The following is a 24,972-nucleotide window of genomic DNA, read 5'->3' as shown; positions in this document are numbered from 1 at the left end:
TTCCAATGAAACAACTAAGGAACAATCAAAGAATTGAATGGAATTGATCAGAAATGTTACTGAGGTTTGAGGAATGAAAAGCTACTATGGCTTGAGTAGGTGGGAAAGACTTCATGGAGAATATAGGCTTTCAATGAATGGGCCATGTTTCTACAGGACACATCTTGAGTGATGGGTAGTTACTAGATAAATAAGAGGGAAAAAGACATTACAGGAGCAGTGATAACATAAGCAGACATTGAAGTGGGTTATATATGTATGTGCATGTATATACTGCATCATTGGGAGATATATAGTCATAAGTCATTGGAGCACAGAAAGACTTATTTTGGGAAATTTCTCTCTGATTACTTATTTCCATAGAAAAATCTTTCCATGGCTTTTCTCCTTCTTATATACACCCCTGCCAATTACACTCCTGAAGACAACTCTAAACAGTAGCTTGCTATTTGCTAACATCTATAACATTCTTCTAATGTGGGAACATCAGGGATGATCCTTGGCCTGCATATTTATAAAAGTGTTATTTTGGTCATTAAATGGTCAGAACAAGCAAATGCAAATGTCCAAAAAGATTATTTCTGAAATATTAGTTTTTATCATTATTCTGTGCTGCTTGTGTCTCTTCTCCAAAAACCTCCTCCCCCGCCCCACAGAGTGAATGATGGCCTTAAGCATTTGTTACTATAGTCAGAAGTCACATTTCAGAACTGGTGATTTCTCCATGGGCAGAAACTCTAGCCCTATCACCCAGTTTTCAGAGCTCTCCCATGAAGGCATATTATGGCTAGAAATAGCCTCCTTGTAAACGTTATTAAGGAAACAAACATGGGGTATCAAATATCCTTTGGGTCAAGAGTTTACATATTGATTGTTTGGTTCATTTGAACACCCAATCTCTAGCCCAGGTGAGACAAATTTTACAGAATGTTATAGCTGGAAGGTACCAGTTGAGATTACTGAATCTGCACCCTGATTTTCTCCAGTGGCTGCAGAATGACTCCAAGAAGAAATATTTAGGTTTTAGAAGGACTGGGCTCCCATGCCAAAAATAATTTGTTTCAACAGTTTGGCTACTCATTGGCTCTGCAGTCCTGGGAAACATGAGAGAATCAGGAATTATTCTCAATAAAGAATTCTGAGATCAATCAACCTAGCCAAACTCTAGACTAATATGGGGGGAGGGGAGAACATTATCCAAATTATCAGGTTTTTTTTAAAGATTTTAAAGATTTTATTTATTTATTCATGAGAGACACACAGAGAGCGAGAGAGAGAGAGAGAGAGAGAGAGAGGCAGAGACACAGGCAGAGGGAGAAGCACACTCCATGCAGGGAGCCCGACATGGGACTCAACCCCAGGACCCCAGGATCACACCCTGGGCCGAAGGCAGGTGCTAAACCGCTGAGCCACCCAGGGATCCCCAAATTATCAGTATTTTAAAGGACAGCACAGTATTACTATTTTCAAAATATACATTCATTCAAAGTGCTTGTTAAAATGTTAGCAAGCAGAGTTCCTGCTAGGCTTGTTTACATGAACCAGATGGTTTACATAAGGACCATGTGTAATTAACAGCATTATTTTGCTATGATAAATTCAGTTCTTAAATTCTTAAGGAGTTCTGCCTTTTCTTTTTTTTTAAATTTGTTTTTTATTGGTGTTCAATTTACCAACATACAGAATAACCCCCAGTGCCCGACACCCATTCACCCGACCACCCGCCCTCCTCCCTTACCACCACCCCTAGTTTGTTTCCCAAAGTTAGGGGTCTTTATGTTCTACTCCCTTTCTGATATTTCCCACACATTTCTTCTCCCTTCCCTTATATTCCCTTAGACTATTATTTATATTCCCCAAATGAATGAGAACATATAATGTTTGTCCTTCTCCGACTGACTTACTTCACGCAGCATAATACCCTCCAGTTCCATCCACGTTGAAGCAAATGGTGGGTATTTGTCATTTCTAATGGCTGAGTAATAGTCCATTGTATACATAAACCACATCTTCTTTATCCATTCATCTTTTGATGGACACCGAGGCTCCTTCCACAGGTTGGCTATTGTGGACATTGATGCTATAAACATCGGGGTGCAGGTGTTCTGGCGTTTCACTGCATCTGTATCTTTGGGGTAAATCCCCAGCAGTGCAGTTGCTGGGTCGTAGGGCAGATCTATTTTTAACTCTTTGAGGAACCTCCACACAGCTTTCCAGAGTGGCTGCAACAGCTCACATTCCCACCAATAGTGTAAGAGGGTTCCCTTTTCTCCGCATCCTCTCCAACATTTGTGGTTTCCTGCCTTGTTAATTTTACCCAATCTCACTGGTGTGAGGGGGTATCTCATTGTGGTTTTGATTTGTATTTCCCTGATGGCAAGTGATGCAGAGCATTTTCTCATGTGCATGTTGGCCATGACGATGTCTTCCTCTGTGAGATTTCTCTTCATGTCTTCTCTTCATGTCTCTTCATGCCCATTTCATGATTGGATTGTTTGTTTCTTTGGTATTGAGTTTAAGAAGTTCTTTATAGATCTTGGAAACTAGCCCTTTATCTGATACGTCATTTGCAAATATCTTCTCCCATTCTGTAGGTTGTCTTTGAGTTTTGTTGACTGTATCCTTTCCTGTGCAAAAGCTTCTTATCTTGACGGAGTCCCAATAGTTCATTTTTGCTTTTGTTTCTTTTGCCTTCCTGGATGTATCTTGCAAGAAGTTACTGTGGCTGAGTTCAAAAAGGGTGTTGCCTGTGTTCTCCTCTAGGATTTTGATGGAATCTTCTCTCACATTTAGATCTTTCATCCATTTTGAGTTTATCTCTGTGTATGGTGAAAGAGAGTGGTCTACTTTCATTCTTCTGCATGTGGATGTCCAATTTTCCCAGCACCATTTATTGAAGAGACTGTCTTTCTTCCAGTGGATAGTCTTTCCTCCTTTATCGAATATTAGTTGCCCATAAAGTTCAGGGTCCACTTCTGGGTTCTCTATTCTGTTCCATTGATCTATGTGTCTGTTTTTGTGCCAGTACCACACTTCTTGATGACCACAGCTTTGTAGTACAACCTGAAATCTGGCATTGTGATGCCCCTAGATATGGTTTTCTTTTTGAAAATTCCCCTGGCTATTCGGGGTCTTTTCTGATTCCACACAAATCTTAAAATAATTTGTTCTAACTCTCTGAAGAAAGTCCATGGTATTTTGATAGGGATTGCATTAAACGTGTAAATTGCCCTGGGTAACATGGACATTTTCACAATATGAATTCTGCCAATCCATGAGCATGGACTATTTTTCCATCTCTTTGTGTCTTCCTCAATTTCTTTCAGAAGTGTTCTATAGTTTTTAGGGTATAGATCCTTTACATCTTTGGTTAGGTTTATTCCTAGGTATCTTATGCTTTTGGGTGCAATTGTAAATGGGATTGACTCCTTAATTTCTCTTTCTTCAGTCTCATTGTTAGTGTATAGAAATGCCACTGATTTCTGGGCATTGATTTTGTATCCTGCCACGCGACCAAATTGCTGTATGAGTTCTAGCAATCTTGGGGTGGAGGCTTTTGGGTTTTCTATGTAGAGTATCATGTCATCGGCGAAGAAGGAGAGTTTGACTTCTTCTTTGCCAATTTGAATGCCTTTAATGCCTTTTTGTGGTCTGATTGCTGAGGCTAGGACTTCCAGTACTATGTTGAATAGCAGTGGTGAGTGGACATCCCTGTCTTGTTCCTGATCTTAGGGGAAAGGCTCCCAGTGCTTCCCCATTGAGAATGATATTTGCTATGGGCTTTTCGTAGATGGCTTTTAAGATGTTGAGGACTGTTCCCTCTATCCCTACACTCTGAAGAGTTTTGATCAGGAATGGATGCTGTATTTTGTCAAATGCTTTCTCTGCATCTAATGAGAGGATCATATGGTTCTTGGTTTTTCTCTTGCTGATATGATGAATCACATTGATTGTTTTATGGGTGTTGAACCAGCCTTGTGTCCCAGGGATAAATCCTACTTGGTCATGGTGAATAATTTTCTTAATGTACTGTTGGATCCTATTGGCTAGGATCTTGTTGAGAATCTTTGCATCCATGTTCATCAGGGATATAGGTCTGTACATCTCCTTTTTGGTGGGGCCTTTGTCTGGTTTTGGAATTAAGGTAATGCTGGCCTCATAGAATGAATTTGGAAGTACTACATCTCTTTCTCTCTTTCCAAACAGATTTAGGAGAATAGGTATGGTTTCTTCTTTAAACGTTTGATAGAATTCCCCTGGGAAGCCATCTGGCCCTGGACTTTTGTGTCTTGGGAGGTTTTTGATGACTGCTTCAATTTCCTCCCTGGTTATTGGCCTGTTCAGGTTTTCTATTTCTTCCTGTTCCAGTTTCGGTAGTTTGTGGCTTTCCAGGAATGCGTCCATTTCATCTAGATTGCTAATTTATTGGTGTATAGCTGTTCATAATATGTTTTTAAAATCGTTTGTATTTCCTTGGTGTTGGTAGTGATCTCTCCTTTCTCATTCATGATTTTATTAATTTGAGTCTTCTCTCTCTTCTTTTTAATAAGGCTGGCTAATGGTTTATCTATCTTATTAATTTTTTCAAAGAACCAACTCCTGGTTCTGTTGATCTGTTCCACAGTTCTTCTGGTATTGATTTCATTGAGTTCTGCTCGAATCTTTATTAACTCTCTTCTTCTCCTGGGTGTAGGATCTATTTGCTGTTTTTTCTCTAGCTCCTTTATGTGTAAGGTTAGCTTTTGTATTTGAGTTCTTTCCAGTTTTTGAATGGATGCTTGTATTGCGATGTATTTCCCCCTTAGGACTGCTTTTGCTGCATCCCAAAGATTTTGAACGGTTGTATCTTCATTCTCATTAGTTTCCATGAATCTTTTTAATTCTTCCTTAATTTCCTGGTTGACCCTTTCATCTTTTAGCGGGATGGTCCTTAACCTCCACGTGTTTGAGGTCCTCCCAAACTTCTTGTTGTGATTTAGTTCTAATTTCAAGGCATTATGGTCTGAGAATATGCAGGGGACGATCCCAATCTTTTGGTATCGGTTCAGACCCGATTTGTGACCCAGTATGTGGTCTATTCTGGAGAAAGTTCCATGTGCATTTGAGAAGAATGTGTATTCAGTTGAGTTTGGATGTAAAGTTCGGTAGATATCTGTGAAATCCATCTGGCCCAGGGTATCAGAGTTCTGACTTTTCATTCCCCTCCACTCCCCCAACCCTCATCTCCACTGTCAAATCCTACTTATTTCTCAAGGGTCATCTCAAATGTTACCTTGTCTGTAAAGCCACCTCCCTGGAATTACTTCCCACTATGGTGTTATTGTAACATTTTATCCAGAATTTTATTTTTTATTTTTTAAGAATACATTTATTTTTTATTGGTGTTCAATTTACCAAAATACAGAATAACACCCAGTGCTCATCCCGTCAAGTGCCCCACTCAGTGCCCGTTACCCATTCACCCCACCCCCTGCCCTCCTCCCGTTCCACCAGCCCTAGTTCGTTTCCCAAAGTTAGGAGTCTTTATGTTCTGTCTACCTTTCTGATATTTCCCACACATTTCTTCTCCCTTCCCTTATATTCCTTTTCACAATTATTTATATTCCTCAAATGAATGAGAACATACAATGTTTGTCTTTCTCCAAGTGACTCACTTCACTCAGCATAATACCCTCCAGTTCCATCCACGTTGAAGCAAATGGTGGGTATTTGTCATTTCTAATGGCTGAGTAATAGTCCATTGTATACATAAACCACATCTTCTTTATCCATTCATCTTTCCATGGACACCCAGGCACCTTCCACAGTTTGGCTATTGTGGACATTGCTGCTATAAACATCGGGGTGCAGGTGTCTCGGCGTTTCATTGCATCTGAATCTTTGGGGTAAATCCCCAACAGTGCAATTGCTGGGTCGTAGGGCAGGTCTATTTTTAACTCTTTGAGGAACCTCCACACAGTTTTCCAGAGTGCCTGCACCAGTTCACATTCCCACCAACAGTGTAAGAGGGTTCCCTTTTCTCCGCATCCTCTCCAACATTTGTGGTTTCCTGCCTTGTTAATTTTACCCAATCTCACTGGTGTGAGGGGGTATCTCATTGTGGTTTTGATTTGTATTTCCCTGATGGCAAGTGATGCAGAGCACTTTCTCATGTGCATGTTGGCCATGTCGATGTCTTCCTCTGTGAGATTTCTCTTCATGTCTTTTGCCCATTTCATGATTGGATTGTTTGTTTCTTTGGTGTTGAGTTTAATATGTTCTTTATAGATCTTGGAAACTAGCCCTTTATCTGATACGTCATTTGCAAATATCTTCTCCCATTCTGTAGGTTGTCTTTGAGTTTTGTTGACTGTATCCTTTGCTGTGCAAAAGCTTCTTATCTTGATGAAGTCCCAAACAATCAATGTGATTCATCATATCAGCAAGAGAAAAACCAAGAACCATATGATCCTCTCATTAGATGCAGAGAAAGCATTTGACAAAATACAGCATCCATTCCTGATCAAAACTCTTCAGAGTGTAGGGATAGAGGGAACAGTCCTCAACATCTTAAAAGCCATCTACGAAAAGCCCATAGCAAATATCATTCTCAATGGGGAAGCACTGGGAGCCTTTCCCCTAAGATCAGGAACAAGACAGGGATGTCCACTCTCACCACTGCTGTTCAACATGGTACTGGAAGTCCTAGCCTCAGCAATCAGACAACAAAAAGATATCAAAGGCATTCAAATTGGCAAAGAAGAAGTCAAACTCTCCCTCTTCGCCGATGACATGATACTCTACATAGAAAACCCAAAAGCCTCCACCCCAAGATTGCTAGAACTCATACAGCAATTTGGTAGCGTGGCAGGATACAAAATCAATGCCCAGAAATCAGTAGCATTTCTATACACTAACAATGAGACTGAAGAAAGAGAAATTAAGGAGTCAATCCCATTTACAATTGCACCCAAAAGCATAAGATACCTAGGAATAAACCTAACCAAAGATGTAAAGGATCTATACCCTAAAAACTATAGAACACTTCTGAAAGAAATTGAGGAAGACACAAAGAGATGGAAAAATAGTCCATGCTCATGGATTGGCAGAATTCATATTGTGAAAATGTCCATGTTACCCAGGGCAATTTACACGTTTAATGCAATCCCTATCAAAATACCATGGACTTTCTTCAGAGAGTTAGAACAAATTATTTTAAGATTTGTGTGGAATCAGAAAAGACCCCGAATAGCCAGGGGAATTTTCAAAAAGAAAACCATATCTAGGGGCATCACAATGCCAGATTTCAGGTTGTACTACAAAGCTGTGGTCATCAAGACAGTGTGGTACTGGCACAAAAACAGACACATAGATCAATGGAACAGAATAGAGAACCCAGAAGTGGACCCTGAACTTTATGGGCAACTAATATTCGATAAAGGAGGAAAGACTATCCATTGGAAGAAAGATAGTCTTCAATAAATGGTGCTGGGAAAATTGGACATCTACCTGCAGAAGAATGAAAGTAGACCACTCTCTTTCACCATACACAGAGATAAACTCAAAATGGATGAAAGATCTAAATGTGAGAGAAGATTCCATCAAAATCCTAGAGGAGAACACAGGCAACACCCTTTTTGAACTCAGCCATAGTAACTTCTTGCAAGATACATCCACGAAGGCAAAAGAAATAGAATTTGATTCTTTAAAAAGATTTTATTTATTTATGTGAGAGAAAGAGAGAGAGAGAGGCAGAGACACAGGCAGAGGGAGAAGTAGGCTCCATGCAGGGAGCCTGATGTGGGACTCAATCCTGGGTCTCCAGGATCATACCCTGGGCCAAAGGCAGCGCTAAACCACTGGGCCACCGGGGCTGCCCTAGAATTTGATTTTTTAAAAGGATTTTATTTTTTTATTCATGAGAGACACAGAGAGAGAGGCAGAGACACAGGCAGAGGGAGAAGCAGGCTCCTTGCAGGGAGCCCGATGTGGGACTCCATCCTGGGACTCCAGGATCATGTCCTGAGCCTAAGGCAGACGCTTAACCGCTGAGCCACCCAGGCATCCCTAGAATTTGATTTTTATATGTTTGCTTATTCTCTCCTTTTCCCTAAACCAAACTTTTATTGAATCTTACTATATGCCAGGTCATGTGTTAGTGACTAGGAATATGGAGATGAACAAAACTCATTTACTGCTCTGGAAGAACTCACAATACAATGAGAGGCACGACATAAAAACAACCACATATAAATTACTGTTATAAGCACTGCAATAAAACTATGAGTAAAATTCTATGAGAACAGAAGATGAGTAATTAAATCTCCTGGAATAGCTTTAGGTGTATGTGTTTGGGGCACAGAGAATAAGAATACTAGGGAAGCCTTCATTGGGGAAGAATAATTTGAAATGAGTCTTTAAGGAGGATAGGATTTTCCTCCAGGTAGTGAATGGAGGATTAGGGTTTAAAACGACTGGACACTATCATTGACTGCCTTGAATTATAGTTATTGACTATATGTCTCTCTTCTGCTAGCCTGCATGCTCCTTATGTCAGAGAGTGGTTTTAGGCATCTTTGTTTCTCTATTTGTTAGTTTAGTTTCTGGTACGAAGTAGGTATTCAAGAAATATTTGGAGGAATGAATAAAGAAAATCAACTTACATTGACTTTGGGCACAATTAGCAATTCATGCAGTGACACTCAATGATTATTTATATACCTTCTCATAATGATAAATTGTCTTAAAAGGGATAGATAGCATAGTTGTTAAACTAATTCTCTCTCCAGGACAACTGAATTGACATGTAGCAATTTACTTAGAGTTATAAGCAGAAATAGATGAACCCAACAAATAATTCAGTTTGATAGCATGAGCTATAATCATTCTTCCATATAAGGCACTGTCATATATATAAGCAAGCTTGTAAATTTTTACTTTTAAAGAGAAATCCTAGATGATCATCTCTGTCTGGCAGCAATCTGGATTTAAGGTCTGTACTAAGAAAATATGCTGTGCTGAACATCTGTTCGGAATCATCACTTAATGGTGGAAAGTTAAGTCAGGCCTGATTCATTTTCTAGACTAAAAATGGACATCTAGCAATTTCTTTAAGTGTTTTATAAAAGTAGCTCCATTTCAGTAACGGAATAGATTGCTCATTTTTCCGTAAGTCCTATATTCACTGGCAGTGGCCAAGAATATTCAGAAGGCAAGCACAGGTGCTGTCAAATGGCCTTCAGAATACCTCACCCAAGTCTGAAGATTATGTCCTGCAATGCTGGTTTTCCGTTCTGCCTTATGTGGCGATTCCTCAAGAGATCACGGGTTGTAGAGTAACTGTGAATGAATGCCTTCTAGGTAAATTGATTGAATTTATGGCACTTTGGAGCAAGAGTTCATTAGCACCAAAAGAACAAAAGATTTGGAAGTAATTATTCATTTTAACTGGGTATCACTCCATAATTATCAAGCCACTGCCGTCTGTTTATTTTTATATTATACTTCACTTGATTAACTAGTCAATTATTGTCAAAGTTATTTGATCTTGAAAACAACACACACACACATTCTGTGATACATCTATCTTGTAGTAGAGTTAATTATTTCATATGTTTCCTTTATTTCCTTTGAAACAAGTTCAGTATGTTGGTATCATCTCATCAACTATACTCTTTTATTAAGACAAAAACTTTACTTCTCTGGCAATTTACTCTCCCATAATTCTCTTTCTTATGCCCAGGATTTTATCCATTGGCTTTTATGCTGTCTCTAATTTTATTACATAGTATTGTGCAAAGTTGAGGAGAAGATTTTGTCAACAAACATCTATTGAAAGTCTGTTAAGAGTGGGAAGCAATGCTGCCTAGTGATCAAGAGCATGGGTTTGGGAGTCAGATGGTTCTGGACTAGAGTTTAGCTCATTCTGTTACTCTCTTTACTTTTCTTCTTGCTGGCCTGCCTTCCAGGCTTCCTTTTATATTTACCGTACAGTCACTGAACATTTTCTATGTGTCAGGCAGCATTCTAGAATTGAAGACATTATAGTGAGTCAAACAGGCCTCAACCTTGCTCTTATGATGCTCTCTACTGCAGGAAAGGGTTATTAAAATACAGATAAACATAAAATAGTTACATATTGTGAAAAGCTCTCTTAATATAGAACTGGGTTTGATGATAAAAATGGCAAGCTACAAATTTAGGAAAGTAATAGTATTGGCCTCATCAGACTGTTGAAGATTAAATTAGATAATGTGGGTAAAGAATTTAGTATGGCTTCTGGCTCATAGTGAGTACTTGGTAAGTGGTAATAATAACATGATAATAGTTAAGATGATGATAATGATGTAGTCTTAGCCCTTGAAGGCTTCAAGGCATACTGAGAGACACAGCATATACAGGAATTATAATACAGGAATTATATTACAGGAATTATAATAATACATTTTACAGATAATGAAACAGAGGCATAGGCAGTTTAAGTAATCAGCTCAATATTACACAGCTAATAAGTGGTAGAACAGGAAAATGAACCCAGGCAGCTCTGGTACCAATGCTCACCATCTTATTTATCACACTAAACTCCTTTCCAAAGAGCCCTTTATTTTCTGTGTTCCCTTACCTCATTGAACACATTACTATGATAGCCTTTATTACATTATATTTTTTAAATTTTTAAAAGATTTATTTTATTATTTATTCATTTATGATAGAGAGAGAGAGAGAGAGAGAGAGAGAGAGAGGCAGAGACACAGGAGGAGGGAGAAACAGGCTCCATGCTGGGAGCCTGATGTGGGACTTGATCCCGGGACTCCAGGATCATGCCCTGAGCCAAAGGCAGGCGCTAAACCGCTGAGCCACCCAGGGATCCCTATTACATTATATTTTTATTACCTCTTTCTATGTCTGCCTATCCTCCTAGACTCTGTATTCCTTATTCCTCCTTGTTATTCCTAGTGCCCAGACACTGTGTCCAACACAGAGTAGGTATTCAATAAACTATTTTAAACAAATGAATGAGGAAATATATGAACATATGTAAGAGAGTTCTGCATAGACATTCTTCTTCCTTGAAGAAGGTAGGTGTACAGCAGGTGCCAAGCTATTGAGAATGAGATACCACTCTGTTGTTGTATTAAGAAAAAAATCTTTTGGTGAGTTTCTTCTCACCAAATGTTATTAAACATTTTAGATGGAGAGTGAGTGGAAGATAAATTATGATAATTTGAGGTAATATAATCTTAACATGCTGATAATATAAGAAAATAACAATTACATAAATGCAAACTTTAAAAAGATAAATCTGGAGATGGGAAGATATTTTTCATCACACAGAAATTCCTCACGAGTAAAAAGGAACTGACTAGAATTTCTTTGAAAATTTAAAAGTAATTAAATTTACTAAAATAAATGTGCATGTAGCAGCCATATTGTTAGCTCCTTGAGGGCAAGAGATATACATTTTATTTATTTTTTTTATATTCCACAGTGATTAGCTCAAAGTAGGTGCCAATTAGTGTGCTTTTAAATAAGTGAACTCTGGCAGAACTCAGCAATTGTACAAAGTGGGGCTTACCTGCAAAGCCTATTTCATAGACCCACAGCCAAATAAAATCTCTTTGCATTGTGTAGTACTGCACCGTGGACTTAGCTCTCTAGTCATTTCTGCAGAAGAAAGATAGTGGTCCAAAGCTGGGTGAAACATCAGACCTCTGGAACATACCAGGACTTAGATAAATGGTGAATAATAGTGTTAATGATAGTAATTATAACAAGACTAAAAATAGTTAACACTTACTTAATACTTATTATGTGCCAGGCACTGCTTTAGGCACTTTATGTACATTAATTTAAAACTCACAACAACCCTATGAAGTAAGACCTCTCATTATCCCCATTTTACTGCTAAGGTAACAGGAAGGTAACAGAGAGGTTAAGCAACCTGTCAATGGTCATAGAGTTAGCTTGCAGTGAAGCTGGGATTCAAACCCAGGCAGTCTGGCTCCACAATTCGAGAGGGCTATCAAGCTCATCATTACACAGATGGATGTTTCCCAGGTTCTCTATTGCAAGAATTCTTAACTGAGGCTAAGTTGCCCCCCCACACACACCAGGGAACATTTGGCAATATTTGGAGACACCTTCCATCATCACAACTGGAGACAGGAGGTGCTATTGGAATCTAGTGAATAGAGGCCAGGGACACTCCTAAACATCCTACAATGTACAGCACAGCGCCCCCACAGCAAACAATTACCAGACCCAAAATGTCAATGGTGCTAAGGCTGAGAAACCTTGCTCTCCTGCAGCAATTTTCACATGTTCTTATTGGAGAGTGCTTATAACTTTGGCTTCTTCACAGTCCCTTCCCATCTACCACATGTGCAGCCAATCCCAACTTCTGCAGTTTATATACTCCCTTATGCCATTGTACTAAAATGAATGTGATCACCTCTCCCACCAAGAATAAACATTTTTAGCATGATTATATTTATGCTTCACACCAAAGAAATGATCCTCACAGTGGGGAGGCTAGGTGCCATGGAAGTCCTGCAAATAGCACTAGGAATACCATGACAAAGCAAAGAGAGGAAGTTTAGAAAATACTTGCATGGAACACAGAAGAAAACACCATCTCTAGCATATCACATAGGACCTTACATACAGTAGACTACAGACTCAAGAAGTACATGTTGTAAAAGGTTATGGCACAAGGGCAAGGTTGGGTGTCCTAGAACAGAATAACATCGTACTTTCTGTTTTCTGGCTAAGGGAAAGGAAACAGCAGGATAAATCATGTTTTAGTTCTGTATTAAGTCTAGGGCTCAAGGTTTTATCTTCTGTTTGGTATTTATTGCTCATGAAGCAATATATTGTGTTGCAGGTGTTATTTTGAATCCCTCTTCATTTTCTTTGAAAATTAACAATCCATCATTATCTGTGAACAATGCACTGAAGCCTCAGGCACATCCCACTCTCTCTCTCTGATCACAGTGACGCCACAGCTTGCATCATGGCTATGCAGAGTGAGGGAACTGACAGAGGCTTTTCTAAGACACGGTTCCCAGGCGGCTTAAGAGAGATGACACTATTAGACAAGCAAGGGCTTTATTTCCTTATAAGCATTAGCAAGAATGGATCACAGAGCCACTCAAGGGGATCAAGATGTCACAACATATTCTTCTTTGGGGAAGAGGAAAAAAGGAAAGGTTTTATCCTAGCCTATATGTAGGTAATCATTTTCACAGGGGCTGTGTGAGTGGCAGGGTGGAGGGGGGGAGATAATAGCTTGATCCTCAAGGTATGCAGATGAGAACGTGGGGGTAAAGAGTGCTTTCTCACATTAACCCTCATCCTGGAAGATTCATCGGTTTAGTCTATAAGCTGGAGGGTCCTGGACACAGCCACCTCCATATCAGAGCAGTTACAAGGATATTCAACGTGTTTTTTTTGAAGGGGGTGGGGAGGGGCAGAGTGAGAGAAGGAAAGAGAGAATCTTAAGCAGGCTCCTTGCCCAGCACAGAGCCCAACATGGAGCTCAATCTCACGACCCTGAGTTCATGACCTGAGCTGAAATCAAGAGTTCGATGCTTAACTGCCTGAGCCACCCAGGTGCCCCATGGATATTCAAGGTTTTTAACTAGATCTATAAGAAGCTAGAGTGCCAAGCCAGCCCTCCAAGATGGCAGTTGCAGTGGGGGTGGGGTGTAGCAAGTAAGAAGGACACAGGTCTTGGTGTGCATCTCTCCAAGGAACTCACATCATACATCCTGCATTTACAAAGGCAACAAAGTATAGTGGAAGAAATATTGATTTTGATCCAGATAGACCTAAAATAAAATCTTGGCTCTACTAATTACTAGCTGTGTGACTTTAGGCAAGTTCCACACACTTTTTAGCCTGTTTATTCACCTGTATTATTCACCTAACAATAATGATGTTGATTCCTAGTGTTGGTTAAATGCTCATTATGTGCCAAACACTGTTTTAAGCCTTTATATGTATTATGTAATCTTATCTTCACAACAAGTCTATGAAACTGGTAATATTTATCATACCCATTTTGCAGATAAGGAAAATGAATGAAAGACAAGTTAGGAAGTTGCCCAAGGTCACAGATGGAATTAATGCTGGAGTTAAAATGTAAATTCAGGCAGTACAGCTTCAGAGTCCACACTTTCAACCACTGAGCTATATACTCTCATTACACTATGAAGAATGCTGAGTTATCTCAGGTGCCTGTTCAACAGGCAGATTCCCCGGCACCACCCAGATGGAAACCTCAGCTGTGGATCCTAGAACTTGGCTAGATAGCAAGCACTCCAAGCAATTGTGATGCACATGATTGGACTGCACTTTGACAAACACAGGTGTGAGTGATTGCTACACAGCAAGAAAAGAGTCGAGCTAGAGCTGAAACTCAGCCCTCCTAATTCTAGATTGAGTTTATATTTATCTTTGTTGTACTCTCTCTCCTATGGCAAGGTAGTGGACTGAAACATGTTGGAAAGATTTTCAGCAATAAAGGCTAAAGTGGATTAACCCCAAGACTTTCCAACATGTTTCACTAGGGAGAAAAAAATCCATGTTTCCCTGCCCTTTGGGGGGCCCACAGATTAGTGGGAGAGACAAAGTACTCAATAGTTTGATACTGGCTAATGGCTCTGCCTTGTGCCAGCAGCTCTGGCCCCTTTCTAGCTTCTTTAAGCATAGCCTAACTCGAGTCTTCAAACTCCACCTCAATTTAACAAATAATCAGAAAAGAATAGCTTGTACCATGCTGAATTTCATACTGCCTCCCACCCTGTGTCATGTTTCAAAACAATTGATTTTTTTTTTCAAAACCACAACACACTTTCACCAACCCCCATCATGCCTTTGGCCAGATCAAGCATGATAAACTCTCAACCTTTAATGCTGTGTGACCCTGAATAAAGAAAAAATGGGGTTATAATAATAGTTAATATCATGGTTTTTGGATTAGATCTAACCCTAGCCTGATACTTACTAGTTGTGTGATGCTAGAGTAGTAACTTAATGTCTCTGGTCTTCATTATCTATATTTGAAACTATCTCATGGGGCTGTGGTAAGGCTTAAAGGAGAAAACGTGTGAAAAAAAGTCCATTGCAGTGGTAGTAAAGTGTTAGTAATTATTATTAATATATTAACAATAGTGGGCATTAGCTCTGATATCTCATAGAACACAGGGGCCCTTTAGGGTGGGAAAAAGGGGGAATGTTAGAGTTCCTTCAGTTGTGAAAAGGACAGGAAAATACCAGTAGAAGAACTAACCATTGATAATACTGGGGTATGTATTTAAACAGAAAATAAGGGGATCCCTGGGCGTCGCAGCGGTTTAGCGCCTGCCTTTGGCCCAGGGCGCGATCCTGGAGACCCGGGATCGAATCCCACTTCGGGCTCCCGGTGCATGGAGCCTGCTTCTCCCTCTGCCTGTGTCTCTGCCTCTCTCTCTCTCTCTGTGTGACTATCATAAATAAATTTAAAAAATTAAAAAAAAAAACAGAAAATAACAATATGGCTTTTCTCTAACCAGTTCTATACCAAGAGCACTGCCAGAAAGAACAGTGGGATTAATTCATATGCTTCTCATCTGCTACATTTTTAAAAAGTGGTACTGCTAATAAAATCCTCAAAATATTTTCTGGTGTTAACCATCCTCCTCCACTGTACATACCCCAAACCCATCAGACCTGCTGCTGAAACCTATTTGCTTTTTCCCTAAAAGCATGGATGGCATTTATATCCATGCTCTCACTTGTGATCACCCTATCCGTAGTGGAGGAAAGCCAGAATTACTTAGTATCATTTCTTCATCTCCGTGATAAGGATGGGAGGCAATGGGATAGGCAGGAGAACTTGCTTTTCATGGCCACCTTTCCAATAAGACAAAGGGAAATTATGGCCATAGCTGTAACCTCTGACAGCTGGGTGGAGGACATCCACTGTATCAGCCTATGCCAGGAACAATCCATATGCAAGTGATTTGGTTGGCATTTTGTGATTCTGGGATGATATTAATAATAGTGCCTTTCCTGGAATCTATCTTACATATGATATATTCTTCCTCATTTAATTCAGTAGTTCTCCTGAATATTTTAATACAGCAATAGTAGTTCAAATAGCAAATAAATGTGAGTTATTGACTTTCCTTCCTTTTATCCATTTCTGCTGTAACTTAAATTTTCTTCCTGAGTGAATCTCCAGGCCACTAGTGACATCACCTTTAATCCATTCTTGTTTTTTTTTTTAATTGGCATTAACATGGAGGGGACATAAGCTGCTAAAAATAAAAAGATGTCTACATTGGTGATGATCTCCAGAGCAAATCTTACAGGGATTGGTAGAGCAAATTTGATTTGAAAATGATTACAGAGGGCGAATTCCCTGTAAATAATGAATTGGAAAGAAAATCAGGCTGGGAGTATTTGCTTATCCACTTATTTCCACATGGAAGAAAAGCCATAATTCCTGTCAGCCTGTGCTTATAGCGTGCCCAGATTGGTTAGAGAGAAACCAACCAGTGACGAAAATAAATATACAAGCCCACCCATTCACTGCATTTTCTGTCAGGTCCAACACCAAGGAAAGCCAAAAGATAGTAAGTCTTTTCAGTGACAACCCATAAATCCGTGGTTACAGTTCAAGCACTTAACTTCAAATTTCCAAATGACCATGCTCTTTCTTCTCCCAGAAGCAAGAAGTTCACCATCAGAAAGGAGAGGGGAGGGACAAGGCAGCTGAAATGCTCAAAGACCCTGGGAAAATTGTGGGAAAGCACCGCCTCCCCACACATCAGAACTTCTTGAGAAACCAACTGGTGTGTAACTGGGACACACTGTCAGACCAAAGTGACTACTTTAAAAAAAATTAAAGTGCAATTAGCTTTCAAGAATGGTTACCTTTCTTAAAGATATAAACCTAATTTCTGTATATCAAATCCTATTTGTCCACGGACTCACACAGTTTTTCTAATTTTTTAAAATTAAATATTGAGTAGGTACAAAGGGGAATTTATAAGAGACAAGTGTAAAGTATTTAAAAAATGGTGCAATGAAAATTGTGTACCCAACATGCAGTTTAATAAAAAGAATATAATTATTACCTTTCAAGGCCTCATGTGCCCCTCCCTAATTCTTTCCATCTCTCCTCAGAGATAACAACTATTCTGAATTTTGTGTTAATCATTACTTGTGTATCCTTACAGTACTACTACATATGATGATGCTATCTCTTCAGAAATACTCTTATCTGAATTTCTGAAGGATACTTTAGTTTCCAGAAACTTTGATTTGTGTTGTTCTCTCTCACATTTCTCCCCTTTGCCTTGCTTCTCTGCCTGCTCTGTGCAGCTTGTCCAGTAGTCTGTGATCTGTGAATGAACATGAGTGTTAAAGATATCATTTAATGGTGAACCCATATGGGAAGACAGTAATTCTTTTGTAATACAGATATTTTCCTTTTTTTTTTCACTGCATGGGCCTTAATTTGTTTACCTGGAGGTTTGGGGACATGGAAATGGCCATGGGCTAAAGAGCAGGGTGACAGAGCTGTGTGCATTGCCTAGCACAGGTATTTTAGAGTTTTGGAGTCCGAAGACTATGCTATTTACTGGCTGTGGGACCTTGGGCAAGTTACTTACATTTTCTGAGCTTTGTTTCTCTCATCACAAAAATGCAAACAACTTAATACTGATCTTAAAGGGTTGGTGAGATGGTTAGACAAGAGATATTAATTGTAAAAGTGTTTTTGAAAGATGTGAGATACTCTATAATGTTAGTTGTTAATGATGCTGCTATTCTGCTGCTGTTGTTGATGCTATAATATAATTTCTGTTAAAGTCAAGATAAAGGACTAGATAGTTATGAATTTTCTAAGTCTGGAGCTCATCCACAGATTTACCCTTGCCAGCTGTCTGGCAAAGCTGGTATGGCACAGACAAAATTAAATTTTCTTTTCTAACTTTTTATTACCAGTCTACATGAAAACTTCCCACCTTCAAACATCTTCCTCAAATCCCACTGTACCTGCCCAATCTCTGTGTGTGGGAGTTATGTTTGCTCAGGCCTACGTTAGTGCTGGAGCCTAGGGCAGAAAGTAGTCACACATTACAGGAATCTAACATTTTCTCTTCTTAGTCATTTCTCATAGGACAGTTCTTGCTGATAACTCGAACAGAAATGTATGCAGGATGTGCTCATCATCTGATCAGTTCATGTCTAAGGACCCCTCTGAAGGTCCTGACTTTTGCCTGTGTGATATAAACACAACCATTTGCAAGTTATTTCAATTTTGTTTGTAAAAGGGTCTCTCTTTCCTTGAAGATCTGTGAGAATGAGAGTAAGCAGAGAAAAGCCACGTTTTCATTCTGCAAACAATAAAATCAAATCTGTAAATGGGCAAAAATACACACAAGAGACGTTCCATAAAACTGCTGGCAATTATTTCAGTGAACAGACAAAAGTTGTATATGAGTTCCCACAGCTGCTGCAGGTGTTGAAGGAAGAGACTCAAACAACAGAGGGGGAATATCGATCATCTTTTTGAATATGGAGCTAGGCTACCTTCTTGGGTGCCCAGGAGGGGGTGAGGGAAGAAGAGTGCTGGTAATATTCCCACACACATTTCCCAGACTTGAGGCTGGACAACCAAATGCCCATCTGCTGCTAAGAAAAAAAATATATATAGACAAGGCTTAAGTACATGGGATAGGCAGTTTGACCTCTGGCGTTGCAAGGCTCTAAGGCTCTTGCCCTCCGCCTAACAGCTGACGCCTGGAACAAGCAGGCCAGCCCCTCATGACCACAGCAGGGGCTAACAGGAGGGCTCCAGCTGAGGGATGGCTGCAGCTATGGCAACAAATGCTCAGGAACGAGTTAACACCAGCCAAAGGGGTTAATGAGAGAGGCAAGGGCTTTTATACAAACACATTAGAGGAAAAAATGCGATACAGTTGGAGTGAGGTCCATTAATAAAGCTGAGTGATAAAATCCACTACCATTTTTAAATTGGACTTTGCTATTTAAACTGCTTTTCCAAATCAGTCTCCTGTGTTCTAGCTGTTCATTGAGATACTAAGCTTATTTAAAGAATAACAGCATCACTATATGCAATGTAAAAGGAGAAAATACACTGGGTAAAAGGGTATAAAATAAGACTTGCAAACAAAAGAAGGAAGAAAAACAAGAGATGTGTACAACTATGTTCTGAATATGTTCAAACAGCTTATTACTAACAATCGCCACCTGACAATAAATTACCCCCAACATGTGGATTACAAGTTGCATTATTATGATGCATTAGAATTAATCTGAGTACTAATGATAATGGGTGGTTGGGTGGCTAAACATGGCCTCCAATTACTGTTGAGTGCCCTCTCTCTTTGTGGCTACAAAACAACTGTCATCAATATTCTCTCATAGAGGATGTTTTCTTATCAGCATTATGTCCTCAAAACATCCCTGGAAGGCAGGTCGATATTTATGGGCTTTTTTGAAGAAAACAGGAAGGCATGGAAAGGTTAAGTGAAAATTAGTAGAGGTGGCACCACCATTCATAACAGAATTTGGTTTATAAAGGCAGCCAAGGTACAGAAGCAAAGGGCTTTGGGCTGATCTTTCGATGACAGCAGTGCCTACTGAATGTTGTGGATCAGCTTCCAGTCACTTTCTCAGCTACAGTGCGAAGCGTAGATTCCTTAAGCCACTGTAATTGGAATGTCTGGTTGTAGCACAAAGCACAGAACCACTGAATACCTTTTTAACTCTGGCATAGTACAATACAACATCAGAGTACAATTGTACATTTTAAAAAATATATGTATTCACTTATTTTAAAGGAAAGGTGAGTGAGCAGAGTGAGGGGCAGAAGGAGAGAGAGAGAGAATCTCAGTAGACTCTGTGCCCGACACAGGGCTCGATCCCCTGATCCATCAGATCACAACCTAAGCTGAAACCAAGAGTCAGATGCTCAAGTGACTGAGCTGCCCAGGTGCTCCTCAAAATTTTACTTCTTTGAAATATAAAAGAGTACACTTGAATTCAGAAATGACTATAATCTATCTGGATACTATTTCCTAGTGGCATGAATGAATGAATGGATACTTATTGAGGCTCTCTTATGCTTTTTGTTGGTGGCTGCAAGGGATATAAGAGAAGTAGAAGACAGTTACTTCTCTCGGACAGCTTGTGATCTATTTGGGGGTGGAAATGGGCAAATTCACACAAAATTCACCAAGCAAAACTTATAAAGGCCTAAGTATAAAATGACAGTCCTGTTTGTCCTACTCATTAGAGGAAAAGACTGAGAATACCTTAGAGGTAGGATGTTGGTACATTCCTACATGAATGTTACCAGAAGAACTTAAACTGACAAGTATATTAGACACTTCCATCAATAATGAATGTACTAACAAGAGGAGTGGTCAAAGGAGATGAACAGAAGAGGGCATGAAGTAAATTAGATGGACAGATGAGGTTAGGGAACCAGGATGAAGGTGTCTGTCAGTATTTGAATATAATCAGGTCGGGTTTTTAAAAAAGATTTATTTATCTTAGAAAGAGGGAGTGAGAGTTGGGTGGGGAGGGGCAGAGACAGAGAGAGAGAGAGAGAGTCCTAAGCAGACTCTGCACTGAGCACAATCTGATGCAGGGCTCGACCTCCACAAGGTTTAACTTCATGACCCCGAGACCATGACCTGAGACGAAACCAAGAGTTGGACACTTAACTGACTATGCCACTCAAGTGCCCCTGATCATGTTATTTTTGAACCAAACTCCTTTGTTAAGGCCTGCTTCCTTGGGGACAGTGCTACTTAGGCAAATACATCTAGTTGGCATGTCCCTACGTATAGCTAAGAACTTGAGGGCAGATAGTTTGAAATGTAGTGCTATAATGAGCACATGGAAGGCAGATAGTCTGTGTTGTGGGCTGAAGAGTGGTCCACGTTTTAGCTGTTAGACATACAAAGCAGCTAAGTTGTCATTCTATTTCAGAAATGAAAGTGTTTGACTTGTGTGCCCATGCAAGTAGAGGCTTAGCCCGCTCATAGGGTATCTGCAAGGAAAGACTGAATTTTCCTGAAAAAAAGCATTTCAGATCTGTTTTAGTGACTTAGCTGTCACTACTCATCAGTATTCCAGATGATGCCTTCTTGAGCCATTTCACTTTCCACTTTCCCCTGCTCCACAGCCTCAGGTTACACACCTCACTTTGCCTTGTCTTGCAAACACAACTGGCTGTAGGAGATGTGGGCAGGCACTGTAGATTGTTCTAGAAAAATCAACCACTGAACATACACATTGTCCTGCATACAGTGGCCAATATTGTGACTGTCACGGATGAAAGCTGAACACTGTAAGGAGCAACAGGCTAGAGAGCTTCCCCAGATCTACTTGTAAATTTCTCATTGAGAAGAATTATATCCAAAATTGCAACCTGACTATATCTCCCTCTATAGGACCTATCTACCACTGCTATCTCTTTGTGAGAAATTTGAAAGAGACCACAATTATGCCCAAAGGTACTCAGTGCATGCTGTAAGAAGTTTGTGATTCAGCCCTGTAGATTCAAGGTACTGTAGCTCTGACAATAGACTGGATGCAATTTTATAGCCTCAGAGCCAATATCTGGATTTTTCCAGGGGTATGAATGACAAGTTATTATATGAATGTTACTTGTAGAACTTGAACTGATGAGTATATTAGATAGACACATACATTAGGAGTGCATGAACTCACAACAGGGTTGGCCAAAGGAGGTGAACTGGAAAGAGAGAGCCCATAGTAGATTAGGAAGACAGATGAAGGTTAAAGGGAACTAGGATGGAGGTGTCTGCCATGATCTGAATATAATTATGTCTTTTTTGAGCCAAACTCCACTGATAGGTCCTGGTTCCCCAAGGGCAGCACTTCTCGGGCAAGCAAGCTTAGAAGTCATTTGGGAAGAAATATTTCTTTCCTCTGACATGAGCAGCTAGATGGAAAAGATGAGCAGACATTTGCTTTTGGAACAAGAGGTGCTAAGCTTAATGCCCATCATTTCTTAGATATGATAATGTATTGTATACACACATAAAATCACTACAGCTGCTTGCTATTTCCACGGGGTCAGAGTACACTGTCTTTTATCTCCAAATGTCTGTTTTTCAATCTGGCTGTATTTTGAAATCTATTTTGAATACAGCTCAGACAGGAGGGTTTTGGTCAAGCATGCAGTGACTAACCTTCAAGGAAAAAAGAATGCCAGAAGAACAGCTCAACCTTTGCAGTAAAATTAATTTGATACTTACAATCTAACCTAGAGTACATGAACTTTATTCATGTGACAGAGTCACAGGACAATTTAGCAGGGATTATTAAATTCCACTGAAGCTCATCAGAGAGGAGAACTGAAGTTGATACCTTTCAGGACACCAATGAATTGGCCAAACCATGTGGGAAAAGAATGGCAGCTAGACTTCTAGGAATAAAGTGAAAGAGGCTCCACTTGGTGCATAGTTGGCACTCAATGGGGACTGATTCAGTGATGAGGCAAAAGCGTAAGACAAATCTCATGTCTGACACCCGAAGAGGCCCTTCTCCACCACACACACATGCAACCTCAATCCTTTTGAGCTTCTCATATAGAGAAGCCATTTGGCAAGTGCCAGAGATGAATTAAGAAGCATGCATCTTGGGGGATCCCTGGGTGGCTCAGTGGTTTAGTGCCTGCTTTCGGCCCAGGGTGTGATCCTGGAGTCCCGGGATAGAGTCCCATATCAGGCTTCCTGCATGGAGCCTGCTTCTCCCTCTGCCTGTGTCTCTGCCTCTCTCTCTCTCTCTCTGTGTGTGTGTCTCTGTCTCTCATGAACAAATAAATAAAATCTTTTTTTAAAAAAAGAAGCATGCATCTTCCCCCAAGAAGGCTAAGAGAACCTCAAACAGGAGAATAACGTTGAGTTTCCAGAAAGCCACTGCACCAGCACTAACAACCCCAGCATTATCTGGGGTGGGATGGGGGTGTCAGTGTTTCAGTTGCTGCACTTTAACAAGCGTGTTATATAGAAAGGCCTAATACTGTTTGCAGTGGAAAATCCTAGTTGGTTTTATTTAGGCAATATAATAATGTAACTTTCTGAATCTAATGCTCTTTATTTGAACATTCATTATAATGATTCATCTCTGCTCTTCTTTCTTTACCAATGATGTTTGCATTCTATTAGCAAATATAATTTCATAGAAGATAAGTGAATCAAAATTATCCAATATGTTTCCATCATGGGAGCAGAAGGAATCCCTCAATGCTCTGTTTTGCATCATTCTACTGATTTCAGTAAGTTTTTCTTTAATAGGATTTGTAGCATTAAATATTATTCATCATTGCAGAGTCAGTACTAATTTAATATCACAGATAATCTGGTTTTGTCTAAGTGAACCCCCTTATTTTGTTTCACAGGAACTGAACATTTTCCAGTCTGGGGTTCCCTTGTACCACAAAAAGTGTGCTGATGTTGTACCTGAAGAGATACTTGGCACTAATGTGACTCTCTAAATGGCTGTTAGCATTTTACCTTGTATAAATAGTTAACTGGGTGCCTGCAATATTTCCCCTGTGGGATTGTAAGGACTTGGGGGGGGGGGCAGAAATGGCACCTCATATACTTCTAACTTATCACCAAGATATGGCATAGTGAATGAACAAATAAAAACAGCAGTATCAGTTTTTACCTACTTCAGTCTGCTGAGAGCACTGTAATGACTGATAATAATTGTGGCTGACATTACTTGTTAGTTATTTCATTGAATAGAAATGCTTTCCTTTTCTAAAAATGTCCCTCAAGTTAATCTTGATGTATTTTCCATATTATTTTCTTTCATTAACTAAGTTTAACCTACATAAGAACAATAAACTCTATTAGGATACCTCTGGTAAGCTGGTTGGTTCTATCTACCAAAATGATCTCAAGTCATGGGAATAAAATCAGGGAACCAGAGGTGATATTCAAACACCAGTGTGGCATTAGCAAACAGAATGGGACACTGAACCTTAGCAGGGGAGCAAGGCTGAGGAGACCCCCTGGCTGTGCCAGGGGTCAGTCCATTATTGCTAGACCATGGGGAAGCCTGGGAGAATACAAGGAGGATCAGGGTGGCCTGGTGATAGGTGGTCATTTAGGGGGATCTGGACAATGATTATTTATTGGCCAGGGTAGCCAGTGATGACTTAGGGGGTTCTTGGAAGTACCTATTTACCAGCTGGTACAGAAGGTTTTTTTTTTTCAGTATTATTAAACTTATATGGCCATTCGGTGCACACTGTCTGAATATCAGCCTGGAGGAAAGGGACCTATTTTCCACCCAAACATGCAGCATAAGTAAGCAAATACTCTTACCCACAGCTGTAGTCTCATTAAGTATTTTGTCTTAATCCTCATGGAAACCTTTGTGATCAAAGTTATTCCTTATATTAAGCCCACATGGAAAAACCTTTCCTACAGAAATATTAATCTATCTTCACTTATTTTGTCTTCCCAGGAGATGAACTGCTAATCACTTTTTATCTGTTAAACATGTTTTTCCCTTTAAAGGAATTATTATTTAAAATTGTTTTTTTTTTTTTTTTGAGCCTTAAAAGAAACACAAATCCTAACATCTACAGCTTTTCCACTTCCTGTAATAGAAGGTGAGTCAGGTAGGGGTAGCCAAGAAGCAGAGACATATGGAAGGAGACTTAGTAGCTGTACTTCCTGTCTCTTGCTTGAGTGGAAAAAGCAAAACATTTTTAAAACAATGGCAGAGGCTGAATAACAAATAGCTCTCCTTTCAGGCCATTAGAATCAATGGATATAAAAGTGCCACATTTTTATGCTCTTTTAAAATCATTTTTATCTTAATCCGACATCTGGGTCTTTGGGTGGTAGACATATCCCACCTCAACACTCAGTAGCTGCTGAGGTACCTTGTGTCACCCATTCCCACCTGTACATGTCCACTCAC

The 24,972-nt window shown here is 39.7% G+C and overlaps 1 protein-coding gene across 12 annotated transcripts in view; it reads right to left on the bottom strand.

Annotated features, from left to right (window-relative positions):
• Nucleotides 1–24,972, bottom strand: part of ENOX2 (ecto-NOX disulfide-thiol exchanger 2) — a 288,127-nt gene that overhangs the window by 75,022 nt on the left and 188,133 nt on the right. For 5 of the 12 annotated variants that reach the window (XM_077888078.1, XM_077888076.1, XM_077888077.1 and 2 more), the window contains one exon: nt 11,555–11,643. The exons of the other annotated variants lie outside the window; for them this stretch is intronic. In XM_077888078.1, the coding sequence (XP_077744204.1) occupies nt 11,555–11,603 (49 nt within the window). In that variant the 5' untranslated portion in view covers nt 11,604–11,643. The remainder of the gene's footprint in view (nt 1–11,554; nt 11,644–24,972) is intronic. 12 annotated transcript variants of the gene reach the window in all.

Source organism: Canis aureus, chromosome X (assembly GCF_053574225.1).
Source record: "Canis aureus isolate CA01 chromosome X, VMU_Caureus_v.1.0, whole genome shotgun sequence".
NCBI classification, from domain to species: domain Eukaryota; kingdom Metazoa; phylum Chordata; class Mammalia; order Carnivora; family Canidae; genus Canis; species Canis aureus.
The sequence above is the reverse complement of the archived record's forward strand: the minus strand, read 5'-3'. Positions and strand labels throughout refer to the sequence as shown.